General features: G+C 40.5%; 1 protein-coding gene across 1 annotated transcript in view; it reads left to right on the plus strand.

Annotated features, from left to right (window-relative positions):
* The window catches only part of LOC145408653 (uncharacterized), a 198893-nt gene that overhangs the window by 128052 nt on the left and 57779 nt on the right, over positions 1-13062 (plus strand). Inside the window, exons 8-9 of the mRNA XM_080279336.1 lie at positions 2862-3019; positions 10858-11008. Of these exons, the coding sequence (XP_080135462.1) occupies positions 2862-3019; positions 10858-11008 (309 nt within the window). The remainder of the gene's footprint in view (positions 1-2861; positions 3020-10857; positions 11009-13062) is intronic.

Below are 13062 nucleotides of genomic sequence, written 5' to 3' on the forward strand. Positions count from 1 at the left end.
ATTAGTGTATACCATATTCCCACGTCATAACCTTGTGGGCGTGCGACAAGGTTGTGCGACGTCCCCATGGCTGTTCAGTATATATATATGGATGGGGTGATGAGAGAAGTAAAAACACGAGTAATGGAGAGGGGGGTGGCGTTGGTAATGAATGGTGATAGATGAAATATCTCAAATTTGTTGTATGCTGATGATGCAGTACTGTTTGCAAGTACCAGACAAGAACTGGGTAGATTAGTGTAGAGTTTTGCTGAGGTCTGTGAGCGTCGTGCCTTGAAAGTAAATGTAGAGAAGAGTAAAGTGATGGTTATTGAGAGAGAAGGTGACTCCCACTGCAATCTTACAGTGAATGGAGACAGACTGGAATTGGTAAGAGAGTTCAGATTCCTGGGTACAGTGATAGAAAAGAGAGGAAAATGTGCAAAAGAAGTGGAAAGTAGAGTGACACAAGGAAGAAAAGTAGATAAGAAACAGAGGCTTGTTGCAGCTGCACGAGGCTTACATGAAGGAGTGTTAGTGCTAGCTTTAACATATGGATGTGAGACTATTGTGTGACATGAAAATGGAAAGTCAAAAGTAAAAGCAGTGGAAATGGGACTGTTGAGGAATGTATGTGAGGTACAGAGAGTGGATAGGATATGAAATAATTTGATTCATGAAAGATGTGGAGTGAGGAAGTCGGTGGACACCAGAATCGAAGAGAGTGTACTGAGATGGTATGGTCATGTGGTGAGAATGGATAACAATAGAGTGGTGAAAAAGGTATATCTGAGAGAATTTGAAGGACGGAGGAGGCGAGGTAGGCCAAGGAGAAGGTGGAGAGATATAGTGGATGAGTGTGTGAGGAAGAGAGGTTTGGAAGTTGGTGAGACTAGGAACTGACAAGAGATCGAGCTGGCAGGACGAATGTTGTGAGAAGTGTATTATCAGGGATTTTGGCACCCCTTTTAAACGTGGCAGTGTCCGAAATGACTCAGTCTGATACGTTTTTGTGAGGCTACAGAACGTGTTGAATGTTTTTGGCGTATCCGATAGAGCCAGGATTCCGGGGGTTGAATGGTGAGTGAATGGAAGCGTGGCTCATTGAACTGGGCAAATTTGGGCTGTCTGGACATTACTACTCCTCACCCTGCCCTAGGGTGGGAAAGGAGGTCCCAGTGATGATGATGATGGTGATGATGATGATGATAATGCTATACCATAGACATTACATATTAGTATATGCCATAGACTTTATATATTAGTATTTACCATAGACATTATATGTGAGTATATAACAGAGACATTATATGTTAGTTTATACCATAGACATTAGATGTGAGTATATACCATAGACATTATATATGAGTATATACCATAGGTATTATGTGTGAGTATATATCATAGACATTAGTGAGTATATACCACAGACATTGTATGTGAGTTTATACCATAGACATTATGAGTAAAGAACAAACGTATATAAGTATATACCATAGACATTATAATTATATAGTCATATAGAGTCAGTTGAGAGGTGCCCTGCAGCCCTAATGGACTCAGGATTAAATCCCGGCTGGGCAGGGAACATTTTTAGGATTTGAATGTCATTAAAAGTAGAGTTGACTGATCTCCCAGAAGACCTGCCGACGTGTCGTTAAAATACCCCCGCTAATACCAATACGCCAATCCTGTATAAGACAGCATGTATTCAGGATGGACGGTGGGCGTTAGCCTCGAAGTAGTGACATCGTATGCTACATAGGAGGGCTGCTGGATCTTGAAAACAGGCTGTGAAGCCTACGAGTATGCCAAGAGTCAGACACATTAAAAAACAGACATGGCCTCAACAACACACTCACCTGACAGGCACCCAAATCAAGCGTTACCGTTGCACTGTCCAAAGTTGTTGCGATAGATATGATGTGTCAGGATATTACTTACCATCCCACTCTTATCATAAACATATGTGAGTACACAGAAAAGGTATGTTACTACGTCACCATCCCACCATCACCATACAGTAAATATGCGGTTAAAGCTCACCATCTCTCTGTCACCATAGATATGATATGTGAGTACACAGAAATGATGTTAGTGCCTCACCATCCCACTGTCACCATATATATATATTATGTGGTGCTTGAGACACTATCATTTTCCTGACCATCTTTGTAGTGAAAAGTCTGGTGTTATCTACACATGGCCGTAATGCATGTGTAGATGTTTAAAGGCCTTGGCTAAGCTCATGATGATTGGACAAGCGTTAAAATAATGTATGAATTTTGATTGTGACATGAAAGCACCCACATAGGCTATGAGTTGGTCATGATGTTTCTCTGTTCTATATTTTCTGAAAAAATGCAGTCTTCATCATCTATGAAAGTTTGTATTAACTTGTCTTTTCGGTCCGTGTTGTAATATCTATGCATGTGATTCAGTATTTGTTCACCTTTGAGTATAGCTGCAGTAGGGAATCGTAGCTCTTTGGGTCTGTATTGCATCACACTAGTCATGGTAGCCAGTTAATATTTGTGCCGCAGCATACTGGTCTACTGTAACTAGTTTATTCTCTGGTAATATCACACAGACTGTGGTAGCCAATGACGTCTGTATTCTTTCACACTAACTACGGTTGCTGGTTTGATCTGTGTTAACATCACACAAATTGTGGTAGCTAATTTGTTCTGGGTTAACATCACACAAACTGTGGTGGCCAGTTAGGACTGTATTATATCACAGTGGCAGCTGATTTGTTTTGTGTTAACATCACACAAACTGTGGTAGCAAGTTAGGTTTGTGTTACGTCAAACTGATTATGGTAGCTAATATATTCCGTGTTGCATCACGCTAACTTTTGGTGTACCTCTTCCCTCCTCCAGATGCCCCCACGTGGGTGGAGGTGGAGGGGGGTGCAAGTGGGCAGCTGCGGGTGCAGGAGGGGGTGGCGCGGTTGGTGAAGTGCGAGGCACGTGGGGCGAGGCCTCCTGCACACATAGAGTGGCTGCTGGACGGCAACCCACTCACACAACACAAGCAGGTCAGTACAAACCCAACACATTTATTGCAATGCAATCAGGTTAACAACTCAGCTTTTGCCACCTTTAGATAGTGATGAATATAAAATGTGAAAATTTAATTTTTGGTGAACTGTGGATCGTTGAATGTAACACAAGTTCTGCACAAGTAATTTCATATCAAAATGTAAAAAGTTATCATCAGTCGTTATTATCATCGCTGTCTTATTTCTTTATCTGGGTTACAATACATGGAAATATGAAAACTTGAAAGTAGAGCTACCAACAGTGTTCTCTTCTTATGGGTCACACACCCATCTACTCATCATTCAAGCCCTTGAAAGGATGGGTTCCAATTCACAGAAAAAACGAGCATAACAAAATTACCCTTCATAATACCTGTTGTACAGAAACATTCTGTTACTTTACAGGTTAGAAAAAGTTGTGTGGCCATGTCCTACTCATCTCTGTATTTATTTCATGACCACCATTTCAGCTCCCCGTCAAATCGTTGTTAAATTCCAATACCACAGAAACATGCACATTAACTTACACTATTAACTCCTCATCGCCCTACACTCCTCTTTCAACCTAAGTGCTCAGTTATCTGTGGCGTTTTTTTATTACCCAGTCTACACCTGTCCTCTCTGTGTGACCCTTTCAACAACAAATATAACACTCACCATCTGTTACGAATATTACACTTTTATTCTAACGAGCCTGTATAACTCACATATATGTTCTTTATCAGTCCCGTTTGTACTGCTCTCACTCTTGACTTTCAACATTCATGCCTCTGTACTCAGACCGCTTCTCTGTATCAGGGCTTTCATAACGCCAGACACCTAACTTCCTTGACCCACTCCACTTTCCACTTTTTTTCACACAGTTTCTTCTGTTTTCTGTCACTGTACCTTAATAGTAAAACGCCTTTACCTCTTCCAGTCTAAGTCCATTCATCCGCACAACTGCACATCCAACTGTGAGTCACCTTGTCTCTGACCAACCACTGCTTAGCCCGAATCTACATTTATTTTTAATTACTGACGTCCAAAAAATTTTCCAAAGCTGAATGGGTCTACAAAGTAAGCAACACAGCATCATCAGCGTCCATCAGAAAATAATGAAAGTATCTCTTCCTCTCACTAGCCTCATTCCCAGCTCTGTAACTCTTCCTTTCACCTCTCTCATATACTGTACTTATATTGAACAAACATGCCAACATCATACGTTCCGTTTCACGAGCATATATATATATATATATATATATATATATATATATATATATATATATGTGTGTGTGTGTGTGTGTGTGTGTGTGTGGTGTGTGTGTGTGTGTGTGTGTGTGTGTGTGTGTGTGTGTGTGTCTGTGTGTGTGTGTGTGTGTGTGTGTGTGTGTGTGTGTGAGAGAGAGAGAGAGAGAGAATAGATAAATAGATCATTATTGGTGGAACAACTGAGTGAGGTCTAGGTTATATTGGCCACGGATGACTCACTTTTTATCATGGTGAAGTAATTGAAATGGTAATTACGGTTAGGCGGCGCCAGGGCATCACCGAGGAGGGCGGAATATAATTATATAAGGGCAATGGGGGAAGTGACGGTATGATGAGGACAGGAACACAATGGAGGACGTGGAATATGTACCTGCTGCAGTTGGCTTGTGTAAGGGCAGGAAAACTGACGATGGGATGAGGACAAGAACACACTGGAGGAAGAGCATCACAAAACTCAGACTGTTGCAAGTAGTTGGTGTAAGGGCAGGAGGGGCGTCGTCTTCTGCTGGTTGAAAATACTTGGAGGTTTCGTCATTTTGAGGGTTATTTCTCGTAGCTCAGTGACAGAATATGGCTGTACTAGGTCTCTGTACAGTATTCTTGCCATAGGAGTTTTTCGTGACTAGAGCCAGTTTCTTTTGTTAATTTCATGTTATAGTTCAGCACTCAAGATGATGCGATGGCACTTGTAGGTCAAGTTAAAGTGAACAGTTAAAGTAACAGCAGTGTGTGACGTAGGTTCCTGGCGCTTATGTCCGCATACGCTACCGGCTTCTCTCTCTTTCTCTCTCTCTCCATGTTCTTATATTACACATTACACAGGTAAATTAAATAAAAGAAATACAAATATGACATAGAATAAAGCTGGTGATAAGTACGAGTTGCCAAGTAGAAAGTAAGCATGCGTAATATGCAATGAGCTTTTTAAAACTGAAATAAATAGGACAACAATTACTGAAACTGAGAGATTAATGCCTAGTGATAATTTGTTCTATCTACCTAATACTCGTACATGCAGTTAGCTCTGAAAGACGAAATGGGATTAGAAACACACACACACACACACACACACACACACACACACACACACACACACACACACACACACACACACACACACACACACACACACACACACACACACACACACACACACACACACACACACACACACACACACACACAGAAAGGAGTAAGAGAAGCCAAGGAATTATGGCGAATGAGCCAGAAGAAATCCCGTTCATATATGTTGAAGTTGTTTACATTTCATCCTTCAGACGGAATTATAGCGACAGGTTCATCTGAAATGTAGGCCCAGTGGATCAAAGGCTTAAGTTGTCCTCCAGCGGTCTCTTTTCGGTGGATAGGGAGGGGGTTGAGGGACTTTTGCTATAAGAGGGCGGTTTAGGAGCTCGGTTATATCGGCGTTACCACATGAAAACGTCCCTCTCCTGCATCAGATTTAAGAAGGATCTCTGTTAGCGAAAGAATTGCTTGGCGCAGTTTGAAATGTCTCTCATAAGCTGAGTAAAGGTGTCTAGAGATAGCCTGATTGCGAGATAAAAGCCTTACTCGTACCTAAGGTGTTGAAAGTGGATAGGAAAGAGATGATGGATATGTATGGGATTAGGCTTTGGAGAGAATGAGCAGGAGAGATAACGAAGGAAATGTACCTGATGAGGCTTTGGGGGGAAAGGAAAGGAAATGGGTGACGGAGGAGATGTATGGGATGAGGCTTTGGAAAGGTTGGGTTGAAGAGAGATGATGAAGATAAATACAGGATGAGACTTTGTAGAGAAAGGGAATGTACGGGATGAGGCTTGAAAGAATAAGCAGAATAAAGATGATGAAGAAACTGTACGGGATGAGACTCTGGAGAGAATGGGTTAAAGAGAGAGGATGAAGGAAATATACATGATGAGGCTTTGCGCAGAATGAGTAGGAAAGAATTTACGAACTGGTGGGTTTAGATGCAGCCTTCAGTAACACGTTCAGGACACGGGCTCTTGCTTAAGCTGAATAGTATTGCAACTTATCGTATTCTGACATACATTCATAGATATTAGGTATACAGAGTGAGTATTTGACTGACTGTGGTGACGAAGTTACTTGGTGTGCTAAGAGGGTGTTTTACAACTGAGGCACCTTGCTGTATCTAATGAACTATAGGGTTATGGCAGGCCAAAAGAAGGTTGTATAGCTAGATAGCAGGACACTGGCTTGGAGGTTGCACGTACAGTCGACAGCAGAAGTTCGTCCCTATCAATGTGTGAGCTACAATCCTATTGACCTGGTAACAATGCGTGGTATAGAGTTGCCTGATATGGTTTAAATGGATAATAATTAATATTTTTGAGTCCAAGATAAACTATGACTCGATTTAAGATAATATCAATGTACAGCAGGGGGGATAATATACTTATTGACAAATGTGACGTTAGTGTAGGAATATTTTTTAGTAAGGACGGATGCAAAGGATTATTATTGTAAATGTTGCCAACGAATATGATATGAATAATGTTAAATCACTTTGAGCACTAAGGATGAGGTTACAAGACAACATTTGTTATGGTTTATGATTGAACTCATTTCCGGAACAACGGATACTGACATTGTGGTTAGGGACCGAAAGATTATCATAGTTCTTACGTCTTAAGAAACAGTAGCTCAGAACTAATACTAATTTTGCATCGAATATCTGCTTCAGATTCGGTGAACAAGGAGGTAATGAGGATAAAACGTTTGATGAGGAAAAGTATTAGAGCAAGAATGGTGTGCAGAAAGGCATGATGCAGAGATACTGAATTTCGCTAAAGGAATATAGGTGTGGAGAGGAGGAATGATAGAGAAACGGAGGGAGGAAATCGGGCATGGAGTCAGGGCTGAGGAAAGTCGAGGAGGAAAACATAAAGCCATTATTGTATTGGAGGATATACTGTTCTGCAATTATAATGGCTGTTTGTGTGCACTAGTGGTAACCAAGTGCGTGTGTGTTTATATATATATATATATATATATATATATATATATATATATATATATATATATATATATATATATATATATTAATAGATAACGAATGGAGAAAGAAAAAACAAATGGGCAAAAAAAATAAGTCCATGTGCCTAAAGGCATCCTCCATTCATAAAATATTTATAACAACTGGATTTGAATTAAAGTGGATTAAATGTTTGTGGGAAACAACTCCCAGGAAGTGAATTCCAGAGAGTAGTAGTTCTGGGGATAAATGAATTTTGATAAGCAGAGATTCTGCATTGCGGGGGAGAGAGTATGAAATCATGAGCGCTCCCAGCTGCCCGAGTATTTCGGGAGAAAATGTGAAGGGGAGGAACAATTGAAGCCATTTCGTCTGAACACTTACGGTAATAATACCTATAAATTAATGATAAAGAAGCAAATCTCTACGTACTGATAATGGAGAAAGGTCTTGCGTAATGGCAGGATTATTGATTATTCTAATGGCATTATTTTGAATTTTGTCCAACTGCCTCAATGCAACCGCTCCGCATCCACTCCACACTGGTGAACAGTATTTGATCTGAGAACGCACATGACTTTTGTATACAGTATTGTGGCCATCTGCTCGTCAGTGGAGAACTCACGAACTCTGTACATAAGTCCCAATTTTTTGGAAGCATTTTTAGCAAGGGATTTAACATAAGGTGTCCAGCTTAGGTTGAGGTTTAGAGTAACACCTAGGATATCAATTGTAGTGGATATGGGAATATATATATATATATATATATATATATATATATATATATATATATATATATATATATATATATATATATATATATATATATATATATATATATATATATATATATATATATATATATATATATATATATATATATATATGTGTGTGTGTGTGTGTGTGTGTGTGTGTGTGTATTATCAAACCGCCACACTCATGTCTTTCATTCCTGTTGTAACAACTGCATTCACGACATGAATCGTCTTTCATAATGAAACTAAAACAAATCAGAGGGGACATAATAAGGGTGGAAGGGTGGTGGTGTGGAAGGGGTTAAGAAAGGGAGGGTAAGGGGAGTAGGGAGAGGAGGAACACCAGGAAGGAATGATGCATACTGGTGAAAAGGAGAGAGGTGAGAAGTGTGCGTGTGGGGGGTGAAGGGAGTTGGCGGAGTCGGGAGGGTCGTGGCTAGGAGGAGGATTTAGAGCAGTGATATTAACGATGGCTATATAACTTATGTAAATATTAGCGAGTATTGTCCCACCACCCTCAGTGACGATTAGTTTCTGTTACTGACAACTGTGTTTATGGATTATCCGATGACCGATAACTGCGAACCAGAAAAAAACGATGCTCACTGAATGCATTTAATTTGATTCCTTTCGATATTTTACCTACAAAAAATATAACTTCTAGCATTAGGGCAAAAAAAAAAAAAAAAAAAGTGGGTAATGACAGAGTGACTTTAGGACACCAGTGACTGGAGATGTGTGAGTGCAGGAAGGAACGAGATTATGAAAGAAAGCTCATTGTCTTCGCGAAACATGCACTATATTGACGTTTCTCTACTGGCTGACTGACTTCATAGTCTTGTAACGTCATCTTTAGTATGAACAATGAATTATGTTGTTTCCTAAAATACTATAATCCTTTGACTTGTTCGTCCCTATTAAATAATATTCATACACTAACGCCACATGTGATATACCTGCTGTATACTGATATTATCTTAAACTGAGTCATAACTTATCTCAGACTAACAAAAATTAAATATTATCCATTTAAACCATACCAGGCAACTTTATCTGACACAGTAATACCAGGCCAGTAGGCTAGCAGCTCACACACTGATAGGGACGAACTTCTGCTGTTGACTGTACCACTTTGCTGTCAGGACGAAATATGAATATTTACAAATGAAATGCAAATGAGGTCCTTGGGTTAGCAGGTATAAGACGAACAACTGGTCTAGCAACGGTGAAGTTATTTTGTTTCCAAACAAAGGAGTGTAATATGAGTGTCTGGTGCGGCTTTATCGTGCCTTTGAAGGAAAACAAGATCACTTTTACTTCGTTGTCAGATTATTTGCCTGCCTCATGTAGCAAGTTCACGAACTAACTCTCTCATGCCCGAGACAATTCGTCCTATATTATGGCTAAAACAATTATATTCAGCATAGCGTGAGTCCCAGTGGTCTCAGAGTATTAACTGGATAATGTCACGTTCACTGAAGAGGGCGATCCAGCAAAATTAAGTACAATGCTGATAAGAATAATTTGTTCGATCATTCTGTAACACAGTGGAATGGGAACTAACTATATGATGTTGGTTAGGGATGAAGTAGTAAAAGGAAAGATAATTGGATAATCTTAGGCATCTTTTTCCTCAAACGATTTATGCGGACGTGGCACCATTTATTATTATTTTTTTTTTACCTGACAGTAGAAAGACTGAGTCAGTGTGGTTGGTAATATGAAGGGCTTCATTAACCCTGGAGTACTAAACTTCGATTTTTTTAACAAAAAGACTATACATCGGTATATTATACCCGAGTTTGGAAAAAAAAAAATAGTAAATATGCAAATTTATTAAAGCTATCATCTACACACTAAATTTAATGCATCTCAATATTACCTAAACTGTTCGTAACCCTTAATTTCTATAAATGAGGTATTTTAGGGAAATTAACTGTCACCAAATTTTTGGAAAAAGTTCACCAGAAAAAAAAAAAAAACGCTCCACCAAATTACCCCAAGCTTCCCCAAACCCCTCCAAGCACTTCTGGCTCTGCTCCAAGGGGGTTATTAGCACCAAACCCATGTATAAGATACCCAAGTATATCACCGGTCGGTTATCACTAAACTCGTGTACATTATACCCGAACCCATCACTGTTGACAATTCCCAGCCAAGCAGCAGCGTGACGTGTCCTACAGCCTTGGGCACTGGGGAACCCTGAGGGTACTGAGGTGTTCCAGCACACTGGCTTGGCGGGATCACTGTGTAACGCGAATGACGTCATAGGCGTCGGGTATATTATACCCAAGTGTAGTACTCCCGGGTTAAGGAAAACTTACTGTAGATGGTTAGCCTTGAATGATGAGTTAATGAATGTGCTGCTGACAGCGATGATGATGATGATGATGATGATGATGATGATGATGATGACGACGATGGTATATCCCTTTCATATGCAGAAGACAAAGTCCGAGTGTGTTCAAGAATTGATGCTAATGATAATGATGATGACGCTATCGTGTCACGTTCTTGTGCAGGAAACAATGTCCAGAAAAGTTAATAGAGTATGATGATGATGGTGATGATGGTGATGATGATGATGATGATGATGATGATGTACCAGATATTGTGCAGGAGGCAATGACCGAAGAGGGCTAAAGTAATGATGATGCTGTACCTCCTTGCTGTGCAGGAGACATTATCGGTGGAGGTGTAATATTATAATGATGATTATGATGATGATGATGTACCCATTGTTGTGCAAGTCAATGTTCGGGGAGGGATAGGATGATGACGATAACAATAATAATGATGCTACCAATGCAATACCCTCGTGTGTTGTTCAGGATACAGTATCCGGGGAAGTCAGCCGGTCCATCCTGACTCTGGTGCCTGAACCCCGTCACCACGGCCTGTCCCTGGCCTGCCTCGCCTTCAGCCCAGCCACGCCCCTCACCCACCACACCATCACATCAGCCGCAAGCATACAAGTTCTGTGTGAGTATCAAAACTGTGTACATTTGCTCTCAAGACATAATGGGCTCACATGGCAATGATTTGTAAGACAAATGCTCACACGACAAATACTCACACACTCACACGACAATTGTGAGTACATCATTTCAAAGTTTTGCTCATATTTGCACACGTCGCACGATATGCTCATATGACATATACTCACAAGATAATTACACAATAAATAATGACACACAACCCTTTAGAAGACGGTCATGCGACAAAGTGTCAAGTTCTGTATAATTATCGCATATCATATGTATGTCTACATTTGCTCATATAACGTAGGCACACACTAGAGGTTCTTGCATGCATACATAAAAGTGTTACCAGACTTCCTCTTAAGAATTCGCTGTATTGGAGTTGGCCATGGCACAGTTGATTTTTTTTTTTTTTTAAGAGTGGAAGGTAAGTCAAGTGCCAAAACCAGCCTATTATTTCGCAACAGTTGCTGGAATCTGTTGTGAATTGAGAAATATAGGATGTGCAGTTACATCTGTAGATAGTTGAGACTGTCAGTTAGGTTTTTGACTCTGTACCGAATGTTTCCTGCCGGAGTGATGATTTTGTGGCTAGTTACCATGCATGTAGTCAGATATCACTCTCATGGTAGTACTTCATGTCTTCAAAATTCGACAGCTACTTACCAGAGAAGTGCTCATACAAGAATACTCACACATTCACTCGACAGTTCGCCAGGAGAGCCAGATTCTCACAGTTCACCTCCTAACGGTTGGGCGGATATATATTCCGGCGTAATGGTTAGTACATCTTACTATCAAGAAGAAAACCCCGAATCCGAACCCTGGACTCTTAGAAAAAGTTCGTTTTCTCCCTTGTCTCTTCATCCAGAAATACATTTGGTAATCTGAATATTAACCAACTACTGCAGTCCTTTTTGGATTTAACAATAATGGATTATTTACCATAGTGAGGTCTGAGCAGTCGATAGGCATTAATCCTAAGTCTCATTCAATCACTGTCTTATTAAAACCTTCAGTATTATGACGTCTTTTCTTAAAATATTGATGACGTCTAAAGATTTTGTTCATCAGTCTTCAGGGGGCTACGACGATGTAAGTAATTTAGTTTATTCTGGTTACCTTTATTAGATTTTATTCAACTTAGGAGATGCTTAACTAGTGAGGGGATGAATAACCGCTGTCCTAAAGAGAATGAAATCGTCTGAAGGTAACGAGAATAGAATGAGGTTATGCAGCATAGGATTAAAGGGGTTAAGAATGACACATCATTACGACAGGACTAGAAGCAGCCTCCTTTAACTCGTTTAGTCGAGTGTCATATACCGGTATTCTGCTTTACTTGCTGTTTCGACACGATTATAATCTTTGTGATGTTTCTGCAGTCACAGTGTTGTTGCCTTAGTGCACCCATGACAGTACCTTTATCGACAAATTCACTCACATTCCCATCCGTCTCATGGTCGTACCCACTTCTAAGCTTATTTGTCTCTTTTGGTTCCCATGATGTATTCTTTCTCTTACCCACGTTATCTCATTCTCTCAATCTCCCCTGCACGTTTTCACACTGTCTTCTTCTCTAGTTACGCCTCATTTTCAGGAAACGACTCCCCTCCCACGACTCCTGCCCTCCTGTCCCCCACGTTCTTATGTTCACCTCTTATTTTCAACACGTCCCCTCCCCGCTATTACTCTTCTTCTATCCCTTACGCTTCCCCATTGTTTTTCCTGCCTACCCCTCACCCTCATCACATGTCCTTGGTGCCATTACTTCCTTGCTGTTCATTACTCTGTCACACTGTCCTCTTGATTGTACACACCCTATCCTCACCACATATCCCCTACCCAACCCATCCTGTGACACTACTTAGATCCCATTAGTTTACCCACTCTTCCCGTGCCCACCCACGTCTCTGCTTCATTCCATGCACCTTCTGCAACTGCTCTTACTGTTCTGTGTTTTGATGAGGTCCTCTTGTCTGTCCATGTTTCCATCTCGTCATATCTCCACCCCCTACTCAATCCACCGCTCCATTCTCCTGATACATTTCCTCT

This window comes from Coenobita brevimanus, chromosome 78 (genome assembly GCF_032717465.1).
Source record: "Coenobita brevimanus isolate Jiangsu-jjx chromosome 78, ASM3271746v2, whole genome shotgun sequence".
Lineage (NCBI taxonomy): Eukaryota > Metazoa > Arthropoda > Malacostraca > Decapoda > Coenobitidae > Coenobita > Coenobita brevimanus.